This window comes from Phocoena phocoena, chromosome 1, assembly GCF_963924675.1.
Source record: "Phocoena phocoena chromosome 1, mPhoPho1.1, whole genome shotgun sequence".
NCBI classification, from domain to species: Eukaryota; Metazoa; Chordata; class Mammalia; order Artiodactyla; family Phocoenidae; genus Phocoena; species Phocoena phocoena.
Window position 1 is genome coordinate 73,873,988 of NC_089219.1, and position 27,141 is coordinate 73,901,128.

Here is a 27,141-nt window from a genome sequence, read left to right on the forward strand (position 1 = left end):
CTTAAATACTATAATTTATAGTTGAGTACCGAAACTTACATGCAGTTACAAATCCACATTTTAAGAGATTAAAGAAATTCAGCCATTTTATTGGGCTAACTTTATAACTAAATAGTAAATTATTAAAAATGACAATAATAAAAGATAACTTAAAACTTACCCTGAATCACAGAAACAGTTCCACAGTCCTTGTCCATGACTCCAGAGTAAGCGATTAAAAACTCGGTTGAAAATCCGATATAAATTTACTTCCTCAACATCAGGTACCTTCCAGATGCGTGGAAGAACTGTACGGACACTTGTTTTTACTATGTCCAAAACCTAGTGGAAAACCCAAAATATTTCAAAATCTAGGTGTATACGTGTGTGCTTAAAATTCAAAGATGAATATATATAATTCAAAAATGAATACACACACACACATACTCACTCACTCACTCACTAAACGACAGCACAGAATGAAAAGTCCAGAAATAGATCCAGTATTTATGAAACTCTGGTATATGACATAGGTGGCAAGTCTGACTCATTGGAGTAAGAAGAGATTAAATTTAAAAATTAAAGTTAAGTGAAATTTAAATTAAATCGATAAATGGAGAATTTTTAAATAGTAATCTTCATGGAAAAAATAGATAAAGTTGAATCATTCCCTCAATTCATAAAAATCAACTCTAGAGTGATTAAGGTTTTAAGTTTGAAAAATAAGCCATGAAATATCTTAGTGAAAAGTATTAGTGAATATCTTTTAGACCCTGGTTTAGAAAAAGGTTACTTAAGTAGCAAAAAAGTATAGAACATAAAAGATTAATAGGTTTCCCTTATATTAAAATTAAGAACTTCTGGCCATCAAAAGATAGCTTAAAAGAAACAAAGATCAAGTCACAAACTGGGAAAGTACATTTAAAACATATACATCTAACAAAAGATTAGTATCAGGAATATATAATGAATGCCTAACCAATTGTTAAATACACACCAACAAATTAACAGAAAAAAAAGGACAAAAATACATGAACAGGAATTTCACAAAAGAGGAAATAAATACGTCTGATAAACATAAAGAATAAAAATTAAGACTTATATAAGACATCATTTTCTATCCATTTAATTGACAAAAATTAAAAGTCTGACAACACCAAGTGCTGGAGAAATATGGATCTACAGCATCTCTTAGACTTGTTGGCAGGAGTACAAATTGAAATAGCTGGGCATTATCTCCCAAAGTTGAAAATGCATATACCCCAAGACCCAGCAAGTTCATTCCTAAGAGAAACTCTCTCACAGGTTAAAAACAAAAGCCATGTACAAGAATGTTCAAACAGCTGTTCACAATTACAGACAACTTGAAATATTCTAACTCTCGATCAATGGGAGAGTGAATAAAAGTCATATACTCATTCCCTTGGACTTTTATACAGCAGTCAAAATGAATGAAATTAAAGGGCACACAACAACCCGGAGCATCTTAATTATCAATGGTTAAGTTTTTAAAAAATACATACCAGTCATTACATACAGTATGAAACTCTTTTAATAGAAGTAAAGACAATTAAATTTTAAAAATACTTATGAGGAATACACATAGATATAATAAGAATATATAAAGAAAGCAAGCAAGGGACTGGGGAATACTGAATTTAAGAAAATGGCTATCTGAGACATAAGGGCCAGGGGGATGGAAGGTAGTCATTTGATAAGAAAATAGATTATTGCCAAGATACTTGATTTGGGTGTTGGGTTCACAAACGGTACAATAACTTAAAAACACTAACTAAATAAAAGCAGACCATATATGGACCAATAATGAGGAAGTATCATGAAACAGGCCTAGGATTAATCTAATTCTGGGAAACTAAAATCCTAGAGGTTCTGAAAAATTTATAAATCCCAAAAAGCTACTTTGACTAATTCAATGTATTTAATACTTCTGCAATTCAGGTATTTGCAAGGAAACACTTTTTTTAAAAAGTAAATATGAACAAATACAGTTATCCTAATTTCAGTTCACCAAAGTAGATTTTTCACTTCTTATTTTATCTAATTAAAGGGACTCCTTGTAAAGATGAGAGTGAGAGATGAAAAGAGAAAGACTTTCAAACATACAGACTGAATGAAGATACGATTTTTCTCCATAGGTACAAACGTATAGAAAATTGGGAGCATATAAAAGAAGAATTTAATTTGTTTCTCTTTAAAACAGCCATATTTAAAGAAGTGATATTAGTTTTCTCTGAAAAAGGCAAATTTAGAATAAACATCTGTTTAAAAACTCATTCTACGAGGCCACCATCACCTTGATACCAAAACCAGAAAAGGATGTCACAAAGAAAGAAAACTACAGGCCAATATCACTGATGAACATAGATGCAAAAATCCTCAACAAAATACTAGCAAACAGAATCCAACAGCACATTAAAAGGATCATACACCATGATCAAGTGGGGTTTATTCCAGGAATGCAAGGATTCTTCAATATACACAAATCAATCAATGATACACCATATTAACAAATCGAAGGAGAAAAACCATATGATCATCTCAATAGATGCAGAGAAAGCTTTCGACAAAATTCAACACCCATTTATGATAAAAACCCTGCAGAAAGTAGGCATAGAGGGAACTTTCCTCAACATAATAAAGGCCATATATGACAAACGCATAGCCAACATCGTCCTCAATGGTGAAAAACTGAAACCATTTCCACTAAGATCAGGAACAAGACAAGGTTGCTCACTCTCACCACTCTTATTATTCAACATAGTTTTGGAAGTTTTAGCCACAGCAATCAGAGAAGAAAAGGAAATAAAAGGAATACAAATCGGAAAAGAAGAAGTAAAGCTGTCACTGTTTGCAAATGACATGATACTATACATAGAGAATCCTAAAGATGCTACCAGAAAACTACTAGACCTAATCAATGAATTTGGTAAAGTAGCAGGACACAAAATTAATGCACAGAAATCTCTGGCATTCCTATACACTAGTGATGAAAAATCTGAAAGTGAAATCAAGAAAACACTCCCATTTACCACTGCAACAAAAAGAATAAAATATCTAGGAATAAACCTACCTAAGGAGACAAACGACCTGTATGCAGAAAATTATAAGACACTGATGAAAGATATCAAAGATGATACAAATAGATGGAGAGATATACCATGTTCTTGGATTGGAAGAATCAACATTGTGAAAATGACTCTACTACCCAAAGCAATCTACAGATTCAATGCAATCCCTATCAAACTACCACTGGCACTTTTCACAGAACTAGAACAAAAAATTTCACAATTTGTATGGAAACACAAAAGACCCCGAATAGTCAAAGCAATCTTGAGAACGAAAAACGGAGCTGGAGGAATCAGGCTCCCTGACTTCAGACTATACTACAAAGCTACAGTAATCAAGACAGTATGGTACTGGCACAAAAACAGAAAGATAGATCAATGGAACAGGATAGAAAGGCAAGAGATAAACCCACGCACATATGGTTACCTTATCTTTGATAAAGGAGGAAGGAATGTACAGTAGAGAAAGGACAGCCTCTTCAATAAGTGGTGCTGGGAAAACTGGACAGGTACATGTAAAAGTATGAGATTAGATCACTCCCTAACACCACACACAAAAGTAAGCTCAAAATGGATTAAAGACCTAAGTGTAATGCCAGAAACTATCAAACTGTTAGAGGAAAACATAGGCAGAACACTCTATGACATAAATCACAGCAAGATCCTTTTTGACCCACCTCCTAGAGAAATGGAAATAAAAACAAAAATAAACAAATGGGACCTAATGAAATTTAAAAGCTTTTGCACAGCAAAGGAAACCATAAACAAGACCAAAAGACAACCCTCAGAATGGGAGAAAACATTTGCAAATGAAGCAACTGACAAAGGATTAATCTTCAAAATTTATAAGCAGCTCATGCAGCTCAATAACAAAAAAAACCAAACAACCCAATCCAAAAATGGGCAGAAGACCTAAATTGACATTTCTCCAAAGAAGATATACAGACTGCCAATAAACACATTCTTTCATGTGTTTCAACATCACTAATCATTAGAGAAATGCAAATCAAAGCTACTTTCATGTGTTTCAACATCATTAATCATTAGAGAAATGCAAATCAAAACTACAATGAGATATCATCTCACACCAGTCAGAATGGCCATCATAAAAAAATCTACAAACAATAAATGCTGGAGAGGGTGTGGAGAAAAGGGAACACTCTTGCACTGCTGGTGGGAATGTGAATTGGTACAGCCACTATGGAAAACAGTATGGAGGTTCCTTAAAAATCTACAAATAGAACTACCATATGACCCAGCAATCCCACTAATGGGCATATATCCTGAAAAAAACATAATTCAAAAATAGTCTTGTACCAAAATGTTCATTGCATCTCTATTTACAATAGTCCAGAGATGGAAACAACCTAAGTGTCCATCATCGGATGAATGGATAAAGAAGATGTGGCACATATATACAATGGAATATTACTCAGCCATAAAAAGAAACGAAATTGAGCTATTTGTAATGAGGTGGATAGACCTGGAGTCTGTCATACAGAGTGAAGTAAGTCAGAAAGAGAAAGACAAATACCGTATGCTAACACATACATATGGAATTTAAGAAAAAAAAATGTCATGAAGAACCTAGGGGTAAGACAGGAATTAAGACACAGACCTACTAGAGAATTGACTTGAGGATATGGGGAGGGGGAAGGGTAAGCTGTGACAAAGTGAGAGAGTGGCATGGACATATATACACTACCAAACGTAAAATAGCTAGCTAGTAGGAAGTAGCCGTATAGCACAGGGAGATCAGCTTGGTGCTTTGTGACCGCCTGGAGGGGTGGGATAGGGAGGGTGGGATAGGGAGGGTGGGATAGGGAGGGTGGGAGGAAGGGAGACGCAAAAGGGAAGAGATATGGGAACATATGTATATGTATAACTGATTCACTTTGTTATAAAGCAGAAACTAATACACCATTGTAAAGCAATTATACTCCAATAAAGATGAAAAATAAATAAATAAATAAAGCAAAAAAATCAATTTAGGGAAAAAATTTCAAAATAACATTTTATTTATAGAAGAATATCAACTACAGCTTCTCACAGTGAATTGTGTAAGCAGCATGATTCCTTCCTTTCCTGCTCCAGCTTCTTTCACTGTGAAGTGGGAACAGTATGTAAACCCTACAGGCGTCAGGAGTGTGTGGGCTGAAGGGCAGGAGAATGAGGAGAGATCATGCAATCTGTAATAAAGTAGCTTGTGAAAAAAATTGTCCTGGAAAAGCTTGTTATTAGATATTGAAAGCTTAATTATGAAAAGGGATTTAAAAATTTTTGATATGAGTTGTTCACAATAATACTGATATAATTTGGACATCAGACATTAATTCATACCTTTTATCTTTTTACGATTTTCAGTTAAGCTAATAGTTTAACCTTTTATATTTTTAATGTAGAAAAGAGGACTCATAATTGATGTGATACGAGAATCAACACTAGCAGTAAATGGCAAATTTTAATCAATTCTCTTCTCAACTTCCCTTCCTCCTTTCTATGTATTAGTGAGTAATAACAGACAGGCCAAAAGTCATAACGCAGGAAGAATTTAAAAAACAGCAAAGATAACCCATAAATTGGTTTCAAGAATAAATATGAGTTCTACATAATAAATGCAATTAAAATGTTAACAATACTGGAAATTTTAACATTACCTTCATTTCATATTCTATTATTAAATAATCATTCAGCTTTAAAGTGACACAGCATTTGAGATGACGAGTTATTCGTTATTTCCTTCTGAATATGCGCACAGTGAAAACCATAGGATGCGACAGAACCAAAGAGGAGGGCAGCTCACATGAACTGGCTGCCTGCTCCACGCCAAGCACTGCTCTCCGTACATCACTTAGAGGAGGCTCTCTTGGCCACTACTCTGTATATGCTTTGTTCTTAATTTCGACGGAATTTTAAAGCATGATGGTCTAATATACTAGCCTACACATGGCTAAAAGCAGCAACTTCGGAAAACGGCCCAGGAGTTAGGGATAGGGAATGCAGCTGTGCCACTCCTCATGTTTCCTCCAACATGGAGACGGATAAATCTTCAGACCTCTTGCAACCCAGCAAACAACTCTGCCTGAGGAGTGATCTCCCAGATTGTGAGACCAGCATGGCCTGGGCAACCCAGAAACTTGCTCGTTCTTTGCCAGAGCACCTTCTGGGAAGATACATTCTCCTTTGCTTCCCTTCATCTTTCAATTTCAAGCTCTGGTCCTGGAGAAAGGAGTGCGTTAGACCTGTAATTTGGAGGATACGAGGGCATATAAACCAAGGAAGCAAGAGCCCAAACCCTTCATCTCTCCTCTGAGTCTTCACATAGCCTCTCTCCTCTGCCTGGAACAGTCTTGCCCCAACTGTTCACCTGGTGAACTTCTATGTTTTACCTCAAACATCACTTCTCCAGGGAGACCTTTACCTGCCACTAAACTACTGTATGATCCCTGAATGCCCAACTCTTCCCCTATTAATAATTATCTCACTTTATTTTAATTTCCTGTTTAGTTAATGGAGACTGTTAGCTACATAAAAAGAGGAATTATACCAGTATACCCTGCCATGTCCCCAAGGCTCAAAAGAGGTCTAGCACTTAGTAGGTGTTTGTCTTAGTGAAAATGCTTCTTGCAAGAAAGTGAAACCTATGCAAACAAGGTAAAAATCAGAGCTAACACTTATTGAAGGCTTACAATGGACCAAACACTGTTCTAATCACTTTTACATATAGCAATTCATTTAATCCTCAAAATAAAAACATTGAGATAGATAACACTGGTCTACAACCCCTTTCCAAAAATCTTGAGGCTAGATTTCATAATCATACACATTACTATTTCCACAGGAAAACATGTGAATATTCAAACCAAGAGACAGACAAAAATAACAAATAACTTCCTGTAGGGTCATTGTCTCCAAAGGAGTTCCGGCAGGTTAGGTTTTGCTGCCTAATGGTTATGAAAAATGTTTGGTTCTGAAAACATTTTGGATCTCATCTTATGGATGAGAAAACCCAGGCATAGAGCAGATAAGTAACTTACCCAGGATTGCACAGTTAGGTAATGGATAGCTATGTAGCCAGACCCATGATCTTAACCACTACCTGACAATGCCTCATAATTAATTTGATCTGTCCTGGTGCCAACAGCAAAATCCTAGAAGAGATTGTCTCTTCTTAGATTCAGATTCATCTCTAGTCAAGTAATACTTGGGAAAATGGGTGGAGTCACTGTGTACAAACAAGGTTGCCCAGGCACCCCCTCCAATAAGGCCATGCAGTCCATCAGGAACCAGTTTGCTTAAAAGGCCACACAGATGGGGAGACAATGCCTGTACCTCTAGCAAAACACTGGCTGAGTAATTTTAGGAAGGCAGAAAACAGGCAAGAAATCAGACTGGGATGAGGAAAATTAGTGTCAGTTCTATCTGCAATGCTATTTGGATTTCTGGGTGTTTTTCAGTTAGAAGTAAATGGATGGGAGATGAATAACTTGTGAAACACAAAAACAAATAGTCAGCAAGGTGCCCTTTGTGTTTACCTGTGGACTCATGTGAGGCTAACTTATAGAATATGTTAGGTAATGGATCCATTTCCTGACATTGTGACTTTTAAAAGCATCCCGATCCAACATCAAGCTCTCCAAGGGAAAAAATAAATGGGATACTCAGTCAATGAAAGCATTAATAAAATGAAAAGATTTATCTTTTCCATATGAAATATAGCATATTTGAAGGCATAAAGCCCACAGACAAATTCATATTTTGCAAGAACATACAGATGCTGAATGACAAACTGCTCCATATGGTTGAACAGTTGGTCCTAAATTAAAATAATGGCATGAGGTGAGGGAGGTTTAGAAATAACATTAAAATCACTACATGCTGTACTAATGATGCATGCAGCAGCCATGACATAGAGTAAAGGCATCTTTGCTGATGGAAAATGAACAGCCCTGTACAGCATCTATGTCAGCCCAAATGAAAAAGAGATGGAAAATAATAACAGCAAAATTCATGCAGAAGCAGCTACAGTAGGTATTTTAAAAATTACTATTTAGAGAAGAAATACTTGATAAACAAGGGTTTCTTAGAACCCCAAAATAAATGCAAATATTGTACAACCTTATTATCACTACTTATTTCTCTTCCTTCTCCAATCTTAGCTTATGCCTAGATATCAGAGAATAAGCTTTTCAGAAAATTTGGCATTCTTCACAGCCCACCATTGCTGTGATATTTTCATACTTCAAGTATATTCCTTACAAACTATATAAAGCAACTGCATTCTTAGCAGAAAGCTGAATTATGCTAGTGTGGAGTTACCACAACATGACATTAAGTAAGATCAGCTGATTCCATTTTCACCTGGTGAGGATTCCTTTCAGTAGTTTAGTCCTACATCATTGACCTTTAAATTTTACTCCCATTAAGAAAAATTTGAAATAAGACATGTGGAAGAGTTTGTGTGTGTGGCATTCTAATCTTAAGAGTTTTGCAATATTCAAATGAGAAACTAGCAAAAGCTTCCAATACTAGAGCAGAAAAATTGAGATACATATTTCAACAATGGTTTCTAAATGGAATTAAGAGATTTAAATGAGAGTCTTGTGCATTCCACATCTAGAATTCTGCTTGGGACATGGTCGTCTCTCAATCAATATTGTTGAGTGCATGTTTTAATGAGCAAATAAATAAATGAATGAATAAACAACTCTCAAAATCCCCAATAGTGCCTAGTGTAGCTCTTGTACAAAATTGGCAACCAATAAATGTTTGTCAAATTAAATTGTATCACACACAACCTTTGTGGTAGTCATGGAGACATGCCATTTGAATCAACCAGCTTCTAAGAGTGCAGTTAGCTGACAGCATCCCCATTCAGGATCCGTTACAACAGTCAAGCCAAGCTTATACTCTCCCCAGGCTGCTCCCAACTAAGGATTGAGCACGGTTGGGATACCAGAGGAGGAATATTTCTGCCCAGTGTGATCCTTCTAACAGGCAATCTGTGTTCTGGGCTCCCCATCAGCCTGACAGGCCTTTCTCAGAACTTCACTAAAGTCTGAAGATCTTCATCCCCAATCCTCCTGCCTTCCATTCACTGGTGTTAGACCAATATTGCAGGTGGAAGGCTCTTCTACCTGCTCAAACTTTCTCTCCCCTTTATCCTTCTTGGGTGTCTTCTCTCATAAATGTCTTTCACTTCTAATTCTGTCTTATGTCTGCTTCCCAGGGAACTGAACTGACAAAGCCATCCAATGATTATTGACTACCATCATAGTCCAAAGGATAGATCTGATTAATCCACATCTAGATGTTAAATTAGTTAAATTCTTAGCCTTCTAAATGGGTAACTTTTAATAATACCTAATGCTACATTCTAAAGCTGACCCACATTTCTAGGTTTCTTTTTTGTCTTGGATGCAGTTTCTAGCTTTATAAAGCAATAGCACAGGTTTCAAACAGATAGTCAAATGAAGAGCCAACATGTTACAACCCTACAGACAAATTTTTATACTTCATTTATACATATTCTACATAAAATAATTCTACACATGAAGAGTTATTAGTAATAAAATACATCAGAGAAACAGCCTGGCATGAAGATCCTTAGAAGGAAAAAAAAAATCACCTGCATTTTATACCTTCTAAGCCTAGAGCACCTTTGCCACATGACACATGACGGCTTACTTCCTCACAAGAACTCTCCAATACTTAATGCTACAAACCTCAGAGAAGTTGTGAGAAGTTACCTGCCCCCGCAAAAAGGGCAGGGGCAGTACTGAACCCAAGTCCATATGACTACAAGTCCAGTTCCTCTTTCCACTACCTATTATTGCCCCTTTAGTTTAATATCAACATATAAAAGCTTTAAAAAAATGTTTCAATTTATTGAAACTAATTATTTATTGAATAATTATTGAATTTATTGAATAATTTATTGAATAAATTTATTGAATTTATTGAATAAATAGCTTCAATTTATTGAAGCTAATTATTATATTGGCTCTCTTGTTGTCAAGAAAAAAAAATATTCCAGTCAGTCAGTCATTCTCTGATCCCACTTTACCTCTGATTTCATCTGAAATAAACAAGGTAGGGAATAATGTATAATATATACATTATTATAAATATATAAGGAAGTCTCATCCATCGCTATATATCCAGGAAATTAGAGTCTGTTTGGGGGGAAGAAAAGCCTTTTAAAGAACAAAATGGTTGATGAAAGAACAGGAAACAGAGTAATCATAACAACTGGAAGAAAAGTTGCTACAGATAAGTTGCATACTGTGTAAATACTGGGCTTCCTCTTCTCATCATAACCTACACCTAGCATCCCTCAGCCACCTTTCCAGACCCTCCATGAACCTGGGCAACTTTGCAAGATAAACTTATTCTTGTTAATATCTGCCCTTACTCTTCTCTGAGAGTCAAAATTCAAGCTATGAAATAATGCCATTTGCAGCAACATGGATGGACCTAGAGATTGCCATACTGAGTGAAGTAAGTCAGACAGAGAAAGACAAATATTGGGTTGGCCAAAAAGTTCGTTCGGGTTTTTCCGTACAGTGTAATGGAAAAAAACACAAACGGACTTTTTGGCCAACCCAATATCATATGATATCGCTTATATATGGAATCAAAAAAAAAAAGGTATAAACGAACTTATCTAAAAACAGAAATAGAGGCACAGATGCAGAAAACAAACTTATGGTTACCAGGGTGTGAGGGAAGAGGAGGGATAAATTGGGAGATTGGGATTGACATATACACACTACTATATATAAAAAAGATAACTAATCAGGACGTACTATATAGCCCAGGGAACTCTACTCAATACTCTGTAATGACCTATATGGGAAAAGAATCTAATAGAGTGCATATATGTATAACTGATTCACTTTGCTGTACAGCAGAAACTAACACAACATTGTAAATCAACTATACTCCAATATTTTTTTTTAAATTCAAGCTATGAATTCTTCTGCCCCAAATAGAACTGTCTATTAAATTACCTTGTAGAAGAATGACTGTAACTGCTTGGGTAGCTTTGTGTTGGAGATGGGACATCTTATCACTGATAACAAGCACAAAGGAAATATAGTAGCTTTCATTAATGCCAAAATGGAAGATGCAACAAAGGAGTTCAAAGAAAAAGAAAAAGGTGTTTAAGTTGGAATAAAAAACATGCCCTCTCTCATCAGTGCTCTCATTCCCTTAACATAACAGGGTATGATGAACACAGAGATGCAGATGCACATCTGAGAACTGGAGGGAAGGATTACACAAAGATAACTTACTCCAAATATTCTTAGAGTAAATCAGTATAGCAGAAGTCACTATACTGACACAAGTACTTGCTAGTAAATTTATAAGCAAGTATTTACTTTTACTCGAAATTTATAAACACAGTCGAGCATAACAACCCTAAAACATGAAATAGATTGTTTCTTCTAATTGATAAACATTATTACTATTCATGCACATCATTTGATCACCCCATACAATGTTTTATCAGACCTTCTCATATCACATGTTAAAAAAACATAACAGCATTATCTTAATTTGTTGATGTTCAGATAAATACATAGCACTAGGAAAGAAACAAGGGTAAAGAAAGAAGAAGCTAACTTGCTATTGACAGAATCCACAAAAGAGTCTAGATTTGAATCAACTGAACAAATGTTTATAGAAAGCCTACAGCTGACTACAAAGTAAGACACACCTCCCCTCCTCGCCCCTGGCTTTTAGAAAGGTGGAAAAAATAATACAGAAACCTCTCAAGTCAGATCATAAGTACAACTGAGTATGAAGTACTGTGAGGATTTAGAATAGGGAAAGATAATATCTGGTTATGGGGGAATACAGACAGGCCTCACAGAAATGTCTGTGTCTCCCTGTCATTCTTTCATTTCTAAAAAGATTATGTTCACTTGAAAAAAAACAGAAATATACAAAAACAAAAGGAAACATGACACCAAATATTACCACTTTCCTTCCTCTGGCTCAGTAAGTCTATCCTCCAGAAATAAAATATCTTAATTTTTGAAATTTTTGTAACACTAGATATATATTTTTAAAACAGTAAAAATCAGAGTGGTGATTTAAAGTAGGACAACACATATTACTGTATAACTTGTTTGTTTAATTTACTATCTTGGTAAAAGATGGCATATGAAAAGGAAAAAGGCACTCTCTCTTTGAGATGCCCAAGGCAATGGTGACCTTAATGGACATTCTTGCAAACCCTCTGATAGAATTTCTCAGCAGGAAAATAACTGAGAAGGTTCTCATGTAAGAACTTAGAAAGCTACACGTGGTCTGTCTAGATCCACGCTCTTAAATGCAGTAGTCACTAGACACATTTGGCTATTTACATTTAAGTTAATTAAAATTAAAAGTTCAGTTCCTTAGTCACAATAGCCACATTTCAAGATCTCACTCAGTGGCCACATGTAGCTAGTGACCACCGCATTGGACATCACAGATACAGAACATATCCGTCATTGCAGAAAGTTCTATGGGACAACACTCACAGTAAATAAACCTGGTATTTTTATTTCACCTGGCTAAAGAATGGATTGGTCACAAAGACTGCATGGGTAACTAATGAAGAATAAAGATGAAAGCCACCCAAATCTGGAAGGCTCCCTCAGGGCCAACGTGAACCACACTTAATTGGCACTCATCACTCTGAACCAGAATGCTTCCCATATGTGAAAAGAGATGCCTGACGGCTGATGGACTCATGGCCTCCCAGAAACCATGCACTTGGTGGCTGCTTATCATGATTAGTAAAATCTGGCTAATTTTACCAATGTACATGTGTTGCATATGTCACAAGTCATAATCTTGTGCTGTATCTCAAGTTAAGATCTATGATTCCAGAATAGCACTCAGTTTAACACAACTGAGTAGTATGGATGTACTATAATTTATTTAATCATAAATCTACTGATAGATATTTAGTCTGCTTCAAGTGTTTTGCTTGTACAAATGCCACTGCAGTGAATGTTCATGTGCATAAATCTTTTACACATACATTTTATACAGATTATTATTCTGTAGGACAGAATGCTGGAAGTGGTTTTGCTAAGTCATAAAGTTGTGAACATTTGTAACTCTAACAGATACAGCAAACTACCTTTCTAAAGAGCTGTACCAATGTGTTCTCTCTCTAATAGTATAATAAAGCCCCTTTTATCCAAACTATTTCCATCACTGGATATTATGTCTTATTAATTTTTGCCGACATGTTTTTTACTTGCTTTTCCTTCAGCATTAGTGAGGACAAGATCTAGTTACATGTTAATTGGCTCTTTGAAGATCCATAAATTGTCTTTTCATGGCTTTTTTATATGCTTTTCCATTTTATTTATTAACTTTACAAGATAGTATGTCTTCTGCTGATTGATCGGTAGGAAGTATTGGTTTCCTTGTGCTACTTTGTGTTTTATGTGCTGCAAACATCTGTCCTCTTCAACATCCACCCCTTTCCCCTGCCATCCAGTTCTCCTCACCACTTCTGCCTTTTAACCTGGTTTAAGACACCTTTTGCCATCCATTAAGTTTTTATGTCACCAAATATGTCGTTCTTCTCCTTTATGATTTCTGGGTTCTAAAACCTAAGTCTTCCTTATGAAGTTGTTTCTTCATTCTAAGATTATAAACATAGCTTTCTGTATTTTCTTTTAAACTTTTAATATTTTTTTACATATAAAACTATCATCTATCTAGAATTAATTTCTGCATATGGTGAGAGGTAATGCTCCAACTTAATTTTCTTACAAAAAGGTAGTCAATTGTTTCAGTATCATTTAGGGGAAAAAATTATCTTTACTCCACTGATTTGAAATGTCACATTTATCAAGTATTAATATCTTATAAGTATTTTAATCTGTTTCTGGGTTATCTATTTTGTTTTAATTACCAATTTAGCTAAACTCTTCTATCTTCTAGGTTACAAAAAGTACAAGGACTTGAAAAGATTCAGGGTTCCAATTCCACTAAGAGGTCCTTATTTTAATGAATAAGGCCACAGTTAGTGACTTGACAAACAGGAGTTCTGGGCTTACAGTATGTTTTCAATCTACTTCTGTTACCAGCTTTGTTACACCCTCCTCAACAGTAGCACAGTGTTTGGCACATGACAGGACACTAAGCTGTCCTTTGTTGAATGAGTTAATGCTTAATGATGAGTTCAGTTTACTCAGAGGAAAGTACATAACTTCAAAGTCATTATTTGATCACTGTCAGCTTCCAGCTTACTAGCAATAAATCCTAGAAAGGGGAAGTAATAGTTTGCACTATTTAGGAATACAACAGCTTCACTAAAGCTACTAAAATAGTACATCTCCCCCCAGATAATGTTGCAATGCATCTATGGGCCCCTCGGGCTGCTGGCCACTCCCCTCTCCTACTCTCTGAGATGTTGTACTGCCTCTGAAAATCTCCAAAGCCCCTCCACATTGGAGGAAAACCTTCACATCTTCCCACCACAATGCCACAGACTCTACCTTCCCTCCTATTAGAATAAGTGCTCCTGGTAGGACAAACCTGCCCAGCTTACTTACTTCGAGAATTTTCTATCACCTCTCTTTCCTGTACCATTCCTCTCTTCTAGATCATTCTCATCAGCAACTAACAAGTGTAAATAGCTTCGTCTTAAAAAAAAAAAAAAACCTTGTCCTCAACCCACATACCTGCTATTCAGCTACCACCACACTTAACTTTCCCCTCTATAGCAAAATTCCTTGAAAAAGTGCTTGGGCTAGCTGTGCTTTTTCCCATTTCTTGAACCTACTCCATTCAAGTTTTACTCCCCACCATTCCCCTGAATTTGTTATGATCAGGTAACCATTAACCTCCATGTTGTCAAAAACAACAGTCAGGTCTTGCTGTTCGTCTTATAACTCCTATCAGCAACATCTGACTCAGTTGATCACTCCATCCCTGAAATAATTGCTTTACTTGGCCTCAAGGACCCCAAGTTCCCATGGTTTTTCATACTTTACTGGCTGCTCCTTCTTAGTCCCCTTAGATTAATCCCTCCACCCCATCTCTCTGATTTCTATACATAGAAGTGGCCCAGGGCTCAGTCCTCAAAACTCTTCTCTTTTCTAACCACACTTACTCTCTAGGTAATCTCATCTAGTCCCAAGGCTTAAATATCCTAGTGACCCTTAAATTTTGTATCTCCATATGCAACCTTAGCTCTGAACTAAAAAACTCATATATACACCTACACACTCAATATCTTCAGTTGGATATCTAACCAATATATCAACCTTAGCAGGTCCAAAACCAAATCAAAGTAAAACAAAACAGGAACAACAAAGCCCTGCAGGTTCTCCAGCATCCACCCAATTCAGTTACCACCCTAGCTAAGTAACCATTAGCTCTTGCCTCAGTTACTCGAAAAACCTACCTGGTCTCTACTTCTGTTCTGCCACATTCCCCCTCCCCTAGTTCTATTCTTCACAAGTAGCTCTCATGAACCTTCTAAATTATAAACCAGACTATGTTACTCCTCTGCTCAAAATTTTCCAGTGGTTTTTCACTACTTGGAATAAAACCCAAAGACTGTCCATGGCCTGTAAAGTTGTGATCTGACCCCTGATTGTCTATCCAACTGTCGCCTCCACATCACTCACTCTTAACCAGCACAAACCAACTATCCTGTACATAAGGAAATAAATGGTGTCTCCTGTCACATGGATACATCAAGCTGACTTCTACCCCAGGGCCTCTGTATCTGCTCTTCCCTCTGCCTGATGCATTGTACCTACAGATGTCTGCATAGTATTTTTCTCATTTCATTTAGGTCACCTTCTCTCAATTTTTTAATCCTGATTTATTTTTCTTCATAGTACTTAATACTACCTTACATTCTAGTATATATTGGTTTATTGTCAAACACCTTAACTAGAATATAAGCTCTATGAGACCATGGAATCTTTTTTTAATCTACTTGTTTATCCTCAGAAGCTAGAACAGTGCCTGAAACATAGTAGATACACAATAAATATTTGTTGAGGAAATGAGTAAGCAGATGAGCATTTATATAGTTTGATTATGAATGTGGCTTAATGATCCTAGCTTAATACATAATCCAAAAGAGCAAATCTGTTTTTGGGTATTCATTACTCACTTTTCGTTGTTTTACAGAGTCCAATTTTATGAGCCAATATGAAGCCACTTTTGTTTTATGATACTTCCAGTTACCAATCATCTGTTTTGGAGGAGAAACATTAAGAAATTTAATCTAATTAATTTGTGAAATGAAAGCACTATAATACTATTTGCAATAAAGAATGTCTACTTTCATAAAAAGACATGTGAAAAGACTTTTAATGTAAGATAAAGAAGCCATCTGAATTTAAAGCTTTCCTCTTTTTGCTGTAAAAAAAGCACACAATCTCTAATGGCTGAAAGTCAAATGTCTTCAGGAATATAAGGTTTGGGAAGAAGCCCAAAACATAGATTTTTCATTTTAATTCCAAGAACTGTATTTACAACATCATTCACAGTAACAAAATATTGAATAACACATTAGAAGATAGCCTATATTTAATTAGGATTCCATTATGCCCCTGTTTTGTTTTTTGTGCAAATCTGCAAAATTTCTGAATATATATTCTAGTTATATATATTATAATAAGTAGATTAAAATAGTTGCTGAATAAGTAAACATATAGTAAATAATCTAATGTCTTGTATAATTATTAATATCTTTTATCAATTATATAAGCCTATATCCACGTTCTTTATAGAACAATCACAGTAGCCACAAATATTAGTTCTACTCTCAGATTATCTAATTTTTCATCTAGCTGATTCAGAAAGGTATTACATAACTTATATCTCTAAGATATAGAAATAAAATGTCTGGTACAAAGACGTCCTACTTTATTGAATAAAATAACATATGTAAATAAAAATATATCTAGCATAATGCTTTATAACTAATGTTCATTTTTCTTCCTTTTCCCCTGATGTAACAAATAGCACTTCATTTGCAAACAAGATACCATTTCACTTTTTAAAAAATATATAACAAATGCAACGCATAATATTTGGGGATTTTGGTTATAACTATGTTATGACTACAAAATACAAATTGCCATTATTGATTTGTTAACTAAGAAAGTCTTTTTTATTATTGTTTTTTGTTTGTTTTGTTTCTAGACAGCGCTTTTAGACAGGCCTAAAGTAAAGCTAAAAAGTGAAAAACGCCAATGTATGGCTGTGGTTTTTATCCTACAATTGGCCACTAGATGGTGCCTTCTCCTCTGGATTAAAAAAAAAAAAAAAACCAAAAAAATAGGGAAACCAGAAAACAACGTTCTATTCTGAGGAATTATCTAAGAAGGACAATTTGAGAAGAATGCTTGAATGAAGAAATAGAACTCTGAGTGAAGAAATGCTCTTTCACCAAAACTATTCGAATAACTTGGACCTTCTTTCTAAATTAGGAGTAAGTCATTGACTTTAATGTGAATTTTAGGACTCTGACATTTTAGAACGTTCCACTGGGTGGTGCAAATGCTTGTGTAACAAGAAAACACACACAACATAAGCCATTTCAAAATCTGACTAACACCATGCAAGGTGTCACATTCAAATATTCTTGACACTTTATGCCCATGGCCCCACTTTTTTCCTTATTATCTCATTCCATATTAGATCTTTCTAAATCGTGACAGGAGCAGGCTTAACTTGATGTGCCTTTAATCATTAAGAACAATAATTATTTAACACTAATTATTTTCACTTGATGAAGCATCATTAAAATAGGACTATACACTAAAGATATTTTGCATTGCTGATTATAAATGTGATTTCATTGTTCGTGAATCATAACAATTAAAATAACCCCTGTATCTTCTAAAGCTTGTGGAGGTTGAAAAGAACATCAGTTAAGTTTACTATGTCATTGAGGATAATGCCATCAAGCAATAAATTTTAGTATTTTAAGAAGATGAATAAAAAGTTATGAGCTCCTTGGTATTTTATATACATCAAATACTCACATCTTCTATCAGAAGTAATGATTCTGCATCTGATTTTCCTGGAAACCGGATCTTCATGTCCTTGAGAACAAATAAGGTCTGACTTGTTAGATCATCTTCTTGTTCTTTTGGTCTCAGTTGCCGCAAAGACTCACTCTTAAATTTGAAAGAATACAGATATTTGGAGGGGGTCTTATTTCATTGTGCCACTATAATCTGAAAGATATTTCTAGGTAAAAATGATGCACTTTTAATTGATAAAATAACAATAAAAAAGGAAGAAAATAATGTTTTTACATTTATTCTTAGCATTAAAATCTTAGGATTAAAAGGGTATGACTTCCCAAGAGTGTCTTTCATACTTCCACACAGTTGTATTTTATGTAGCTCAAAATACTAAAACAAAAATACAAGTGTTTAAAAAAGACTTCCTGGTCAGTTTCATTTTCTACATATACCTTAGGCAATTCTTGATTAGAAAAAAAAGCATTCATTGTTACCCAGTGAAATTCATTCACTTATATTCTTCAGACTCTTCCCTTTGGAAGCAACTTCCACATTAAATAAACAAATTAAATAAGTCCCTGGTCTATGTGAAGGTACATGGAGATATCTATTTGAGCATTTATAAAACTAATACTATATGTTAACAACATACAGGAAACATTATAAACAATGCCGTACTTCAGTGCTCTAAGGCTAATTTACCAATAGTTTATTTTTTTAAACTATTAATCAATAGTCCCATTAAGGAAGATTTTCCATACAACAAATTTCCCCAAATTTACAGATATACTGTACAGTACACTGGAAAATCACATATTTGCTCAGATGATTTTCAACAAAATTATCCTGCTCCATCAGCAAATGGAAAATAAAATACTATTCTCAGTGTTCATCCTCAAGTTCTGTGATACAGTGAAGTCTGCCTTTTAAGAGTCCATACTCAGTTATAGGTGAAGAAAGATGAATAAACCCAAATTCCAGGAGGCCATGAGTTGAATTATAGAAAGGATCTGAAGTTCAATCTGTCCTCCTTCCAGCTAATCTCTTTGCCACTTAAATCCTAAATACAGCGCTAATCTCAGGGGAGCAAAACAGAAGACTTACCATCGGAGAGTTGGTAGAGCTGGAAACATTTCTTTGAGGCGGATGCCCCATGTAGGAGGAAGCACGGTTTAAAGAATGTGACCGAGACCCTGAAGCTGACCGGGATGATGATATCACTTGTTGAGCAGAAAAGGGGCGGTTGTCTGCACTGGATGGTGATTGAGAAGAGATGGACCGAGGGCAACTGACTGAACGCCTTATGGAGCCTATGGATGATGGAGAGGAGGGATCGCACAGTAGCAGAGTTAGTAGAAGTTTTCCACTGTATTGGATCTATACAAAGTAATAATTAGCAGGGTAGAAGTAAATGTCAAAGCATAGGCATCATCATGAGAATATGAGTTTGGAGTTAATTCTTCAATTTAAGCAATGAACTTGGTGCAGAACCCCTGTCATGTATAAAGAATGGCTATCATGAGAATAATACTTATACAGTGCTTTAATGTTCTATTCTCAAAACATGACATAAAAGGAATAAAAGAAAGGAACACTAACATGTATGGAGCTCCTTCTATAAACCAGGCATCATGCTAGGTGCTTCACTTTTATTTTTGTTCTCACAGAAACCCTCTGAAGTACAAATCTCCATCACCTGGAGACTCAGAGAAAGAAATTTCTCAAGGTCACATGACAAGAAAGTTACCAAGTTCAGATTTAAATCCTGACTTAATGGCAGCAGCCTCCCTCTTTCTATAATGTCATGATGCCACCTACTATCTTCGGACTAGACTGGTCGCTTATTAGAATCTGTGTAGAGGTTAGAAATAGAACATTTTACAGCAGGATTCATAGGGGGAAATGGATAGGAGTCTATATAATGGCCAGGATAAGTGGATGTTATAAAATTTAGGGCCCATGAGAATAAAATAATGATAATAAAACAGAAGAAAAACAAAGATTATCCTAATGAAGTTTAAATATGTAACTGGTTATTATAAGAGTAGTACTAGACAGATAAGTCTTCTTATTCACAGGACAGAAGAATTTTAAAAATTAGATTTACATTCCTATAGTAAAAGATTTAAGTGAAGAAAAATGTCTGGACCAAAAGGGTTGTTATCAGAACAACTAGGGAAAACCACAGAACATCTTCCTCAGGGCATATTGAGAACATTTGAAAAAGAGAACCAACTATTCCAGGTAAATTTTAATTCCTGACACAGAGAAATAGAATATCACTCAATATTATCAACATTTATATCTTTTTTAATAGATGTATTCTATATACGCTCTGTTGTATATTCTCTCTCTGCTTGGGAAATATATCAATCACTCTTCATTAATTAAATAATTTAATAAAACTCACATGAAGGCAGGATGAATACCCAAATATTTCTCTTCATTAGCTGTTGAAAAAAATTTAAACCTTTATAAAGGCAATGGACATGAACCTTATGTTTAGGGAAGTATTTCTAAAGAATATTTTGAATTGATGATAAGTCTAATAGTCCTCTTTTGGTTCTGGAGAGGACCAAAAAAGTATACTCATTCAAGCTATAAAAGATGTTAAAAAAAAAAAAAAAAACCTTCCATTTGTTCCAACCTCCTTCTGAACCTGAAAGTCACACTATTTTTTTAAAGAACGGTGCTTCTAAAAAGGGCTGTGTGGGGTACATAACACTGGTCAATCTTCTACTAAGAAATACCCATAAGCATGTACTAATACCTACACCTTGGCCCTGCTCTCTTCAAGGGCTTACCATGATGGGTTTGGACATATATAATCTGATCATAGCTGCAGAAAGAAATATCCTTTCTCTTGAGTCACCAGAGATTTCCATTTTTTCCTCTGCATACACTAGAATTCAGACAGAATAACTAAATAGCTAGACATGCCAATGATACTTAGGTAGACTAACAATAAATGGTTGAAACTTGCATACACAAATTATCTGAGAAAAAAATACGTCATATAGTTTTGTGTAGGACTACCATATATCAAATCTAAATATATCCTTTGGTACTGTAACAATTTTAAATTGCCTAAATTAACTATCTACAACAGAAAGCATTGTACATAATCTGGATTTTTGTCCTCGGTTATACACATCCCTTTGTAGAGAAAACTCAAGGAGTGTTTGTGGCTAAAATATTCCTTAGTGTAAGATTAAAGAGGGAATATAATACAAATTGAAACCCTTGCTGCAATTCTTAATGACTATAAAAACAAATAACCAATAAGGAAAAAGATATTAATTGAAATAGACTAGCTTTAAAGTGTGAATTTATGCTTAAAAACATTTCTAGTACACTCTTTGTCTGATCTCAATTTATTAACCTATTGGTCTGAGAAGAAAGAAGAATCTCAGCTATAAGAGCCCTAGCAATTTTTTCTCACCACTACCCTTATCCTCTGTCAGTTCCTGCTGTTAAGGATACACACATTAGCCAATAGAAAAGGGGCTCCAAAACTGACAAAATCTGGGCAGAACAATGTCAGCTTCCAAAAGAGAAACAGAGTCATATTTACACAGAGATGCACTGAAAGTACGTAAGGAGTCTTTAAGAAAAAGGGAAATAATAGATAAAATAGCTTACAAACTCTGGAACAGGTGCTCAATAAACATATATTAAAGGAGTAAATAAACAAATGAAATGGAATATAATACATTATTTCCCCTCCAAACACATAAGCCCTCAAAGACAGGAACTTTAGCACGTATCTTTATGGAATAATTTGGAAGTAAAAGAAAGACCATTAAAAATCTTCAACTATTAGGTCTGCATTCCTTATGCATTTTCTCATAAGTCTGGGAGGCCAGGTTTAAAACATACATATTATCAGGTAACTATTAAACCATTGCTGGAGATAGAGCAACAAAGGCTCAGAAATGTGTTTATTGCGTGATTGGACCGGTCCCTTTGTGGAGCCCTAGGATGAGGGAGGACAAGGCAAAGAGCGAGATGAGAAACAGAGGTTAAGAAAAGTCCTGCTTTGGAGGCAGCATCAGGAAGGGGTATCCGACTGAGCCTGGGCAACAGCAGTACCACACTGGACATCTGGGGATGAAAGACGAATAACAGACACAATAGCGGACATTTGGGATCGAAGAAGGAATGAAAGACAGGAGAATGCAAGAGAGAGAAAATGGGAAAAGGAATAAAAGAGGAAAGAGGAAAAAGGCAGCAGGAAAGGAAGGAGACAGAGAAGCTGGTTGGTTCCTCTCCTGAATACTTCCTTCCTATACACCGAAGCCCTGACTGAAGTGCTTACCTGTGACGAAAATGGGAGGAAACAAAACTTCTAACTATTTCACAATTGTGTGGCTCATAGATACATTCCAGTCAAATGCCTAGGGAGATACACACGTTTTTAAAAACAGGCGAGAATATGAAACAAAATGAGTGCCAGAGTGGGGAATGCAATGAGAGAATATTTGGGCTTAAAAGAGAATGCAGTCATCAGATCAACCATGAGGCACATTTTATACAATTCATGCAGAAATCTAGGACTTAACAAAAACTTTGAAATATAGAAGAATGGACTGTAGAGATCCTTAAGTCAACTCTTTTGTTTTCTATTTGCAGACCCCGAAAAGGGTTGTGGGATCCAGACCTAATCAAGTTCTGGTTGGAGAAGGAAGTGGGATAAAATCCAGGTCTCCTCACACACAAGGGTTCATTTGGCCCAAGGTCTTTTTATTGAGTTCAGTAATTTCAGTTCCATAATTTGTCACATAACAACTAAATTAGAAGAAATTAACTTACTGGATGGTTGGATTAATCTGTAGTGGTTGGACTGTTTAAGATTATATGTAACTTGCTTTTCTCTTTTCTTATTTTGGTACTCTTCTTTTTCATTTTCTTCTGATTCTGAAGAGCTGCTGCTACTACCATAGCTGCTGTCACTGCTGTAGTACTTCTGTCTTTTTGTTATCTCGGTACTCTCAGGCATGGAAGACAGAGGCTAAAATGGAAGGAAATGTGATATTTTGTTAGAATTCAGAAAGGCTCATTCACATGATTACTCACTATTTTTAATTTCTCACTTATGATTACTGCTTTTCACTTTAGTCTGAAAAATCCCCCCAAAGTACTACTGCTCTAATGCTATCCACTAATTGTTCTGTTTTTGTGAAATATTCTTTCTTAAATAATATAGTTCAGTCATGATGAGGAAAATGCTGTTTATGCACGATTCAAATAAAGGACCAAAATATCCACAAAGAATAACAAAATAAAGAAAAAACATTTGAGATAAAAACATAAAAATCAGACATAGCTTTTCTTCATTCCATGCAGAATGATTACTCATCAAGACTCAGAGGTATACCTCTGTTGTATCCCTAATGTTCAAAATCACTCAACAAATGTGTATTTGTGTGTGTGTGTGTGTGCACTTGTGAGAGAGAGAGAGAGAGAGAGAGAGGAGAGAAGAAGCGGAAGGAGGGGCAAGAGAGGCAAAAGTAAAATAAAATAAGGAAGCAGAAGCCAGATAAACCACTATAAGTAAAATAATCCACTATCAATAAAGTAGGCCTCATCTTAAAACAGAGCCTATGAGCCTATGATACACTCAGATAATATGCAACAAGAAGCAAGGCATTCCTCACATGTCTAATTTCTCTTTGGACATTTTTAGAAATAAAAATTTTTAGTTAATTATCCACTTTCCAAACTGGCCATGCACAAACTCACAGCTTTTCTTGGAGGATTTCTACCTCTGTTACATAGGATCTGGCCATAATGGAGCAACATTACTTTTCATTGCCCACACTACATTTTTAAAAAGGGATATAATGTAAAAATCAGTATGGCATAAATTTTTTAGAGGATAAGTGCCATGTAGAAGGGTAAATCTGTTAAGATTTTAAACGCCAGGCTATCATGTTCCAATAATATCTCCATCAGAATCACTTGTCTTTGAATCTCCCAATCAATGTGTTTCCAATGATGCCAGCTGAAGGAATAAAAGATAAGGAAAGTGGGACATCTTCACTTCAGAAAGAATGTGCACAACCAAGAGCACAACAGTTTTGTAACTTAGTCATTTTAAGAGACAATTACACATGCCACATGCCTCTTATTTCCTGGGGAAGGTTCCTGCAGTTGTATACTAGTTTCTTGTTCTCTGTTAAATCAAACAAAAATGCTTAGATGTTAGCATATACCATAATGAAATCCTGGGTTACCGTGAGATTTCACTGAAATAAGGTATATCCTCTCATGTAACAGTGTAGGATGAAAGATAAAGAAAGAAAAAGCATTTCACGAAGTGCCTGGAATACATAGTAAGCCAAAGCATGATGTTCTTAAAGTTACTGTCTTAGCAGAGGATGAAAAATAGCCAAAGCAGGGAAGTAGTTTAATACACTAAGGTACCAACTTGTGTTTAAAAATATGTTCTCCTTTTGATAGTCTTAATATTTACTGAGCACTAACAATGTTCAAAGAGATATGCATAAAAACATTTACCAGTAACACAATCATCAAACATTTTGATAGTCTTAGGGAATATGAATTCTAGAGGAAGGATGTTTCTTCAGAAGTCTAGCGTACCCAGAAGAAACAGTGGCACAATCAGGCTTGCTAGTAGTGCCTTCCTTCAAGTAGGCAAACAGCTTTAAAGTTTCTTAAGGAGCTTGACTACATAATGAGTTACTCGATCCTATAAAGAATCACAAAGGGAAACGGATAGTTGAACCTTTGTGTCATATATGCATTTGGGATTTGTTAACCAATACACTGTTAAAGCAATAAGTAATAAGAAGTCACAGCAACATAAACTCCAAACAGTGCCGTAACTACAAATTGGAATTTGTAAACCGGCGTTGAGTTCTGACACAAACCATACCATTTATTTTTATGTCCAATTGTATTATGAACTGGCTCATATATTAAAATATATATAAATGGCATAAAGAATAATAAATACTAAGTACCTAGCACTTGGCTGAAGAACAATGCTAATACTTTATGTGATATTATTTACATAGCTAATTAATACTTCTTAGATTCTCAAATAAGTGAAAAGTTATTTCTCCCAAGTTCAATTTAACCTTGATAACCTTCAATTATTCTACCAGTAAAGACACTGGAAATCGGTGTTTGACATGTGATAACAACCCTCTAAAAAGGAAAGGCTGCTTTGAAGATTGGCTCACTCCAGACCCTCAGTATACCTAAGGTTAGAAGTTATAAAAATAATTTTACTTTTTACTTTTTTACTGATTATGCAGTTTTCAACATTTCAAATTATTCTGGTGTTAATAACTATAGAAACTAACCAATTCATTTCATTTCAACGAATACATTGTTAGTTCCTACTATTTGCCTGGAATAAGAGGGGTTGAAAAATACACAGTGTGAATTCTGCCCTCTAGGAGGTTATATTTTTATTTGGATGATAAGCCTTATTTGATGAAGCAAAGGAAAATATAAGACAGTAGAAGACTGACTTAGAGCCTTTGCATTTGCCAATCTTCCATGAATATTGTGCCCCCAGGTTGCCTCATATCTGGTTTGCCAAATTGCTAAATAATTAATATACAAAGTTCAGAGACTTTCCGATGTTTTCCAAAATGAAGCAATAACTCACGAAGGTATTCACTTTTACAGATACTCTAAAAAATATTTGTTCCAAAGGAATTATCAACATCTTCTACAGTTCTTTGATACAGAATACATAATTCAGAAGAACAGTGCCTGACATTCAAGGTCTCTGGTCTTCATCAGATATGTATCTTTTACCAGGTTCATCTTGCACCAATTTACTCTCCAAGAATCTTCCACCTGAGTCATACCAAATTCCTTGTCATTTCTCCAACATCCTAAGCAGCATCATACCTCCATGTCTTTGCCTTTAATGTTCAATTCAAATGGCACTGCCTTTATGAAGCCATCCATAATCTACCAATCCCTTTCTTCTCTATGTTGCTGTAGCACTTCCCACTCCCTTAATTACAGTACTTGCCACAATATACCCTGATTTTTGGTTCACCTATCTGCCCTTCCACTAGTCAGTGAGGTCCTTGTGGACACATTCAACAAATTTAACTAATGGTTTTGAGAACCTACTAAGTGCCAGATGCTGTGCTAGGTGCTAGAGATGTAAAGATGGAATACACCTCCTATCCTCAAGGAACTTACAAGCTCATACTAAGGCAAGCATGCAAACAATTATTTGTCACATCTGCTCTATAAAAGTGTCACTTGTGGTACAGCAATAGAAGGAGGGGACAGAAGATCTAAGTCCAGCTAGGAGAATGAGGGAAGATTTCACAAAAGCAGCTGGATTAGGAGGGGGGTCTCTAATCAATCAAGCAATTAATCAATTATTCTTTTAATAGGCAAGCATTCCAGGCGTATAGAAAAAGCATGACAGAGCATGATGTATGTAAGGATATAGTAATAGTTCAGTATTGCTGAAATGTAAAGTGAAAAAAAGCAGAATGAAAAAACTTTCCAAGACTTTACAAATTCAACTCTTTCCTACTCTACTAGCAAGGACTTTGACATATAACAAAAGAACATGTGGATGTCATCACCACCATTTACCACAGATGAAGGTAAAGCAAACACCTACCTATTTTTGCCAGCATGACAGCTTTCTATGTCTTCCTAGAAACTGTAACTATTTTTCCTTACAAAATTTCAATATTGCCGTGTCAGCAAAAGATGGGGCTCCCCATTAGGATCTCTGGAGTCATGATTTGCCTGATCTATAATGCTACACGTCTCTGATAACTATATGTTTGGAGACAGGAAAACATAATACTGAGTATAGAATGAGGGTACCAGTTCTAGGTCCTGCTTGGCCCTGACTCACAGGGCTTTCACTAGATGAGGGAAAGAGTCAGAAAATGAGGAAAACTATCAAAACAAAACAAAGCTTCTCCTGAGTATAAGAAAGCATGATCTTCCCAATTCTATGTTCACTGGAAACACAGTCCACAGAGCTCCTTGAAAGTAGCATCAGTCATTCTTACAGTGAGAAATACAAAGGGAAAATCAACTGT

At 35.5% G+C, this 27,141-nt stretch overlaps 1 protein-coding gene across 1 annotated transcript in view; it reads right to left on the reverse strand.

The window, feature by feature from the left end:
- Positions 1-27,141, reverse strand: part of TTLL7 (tubulin tyrosine ligase like 7) — a 93,224-nt gene that overhangs the window by 12,585 nt on the left and 53,498 nt on the right. The window contains exons 14-18 of the mRNA XM_065881409.1: positions 22,892-23,090; positions 19,184-19,389; positions 18,095-18,229; positions 16,213-16,293; positions 161-321 (exon numbers count right to left, since the gene is read on the reverse strand). Of these exons, the coding sequence (XP_065737481.1) occupies positions 161-321; positions 16,213-16,293; positions 18,095-18,229; positions 19,184-19,389; positions 22,892-23,090 (782 nt within the window). The remainder of the gene's footprint in view (positions 1-160; positions 322-16,212; positions 16,294-18,094; positions 18,230-19,183; positions 19,390-22,891; positions 23,091-27,141) is intronic.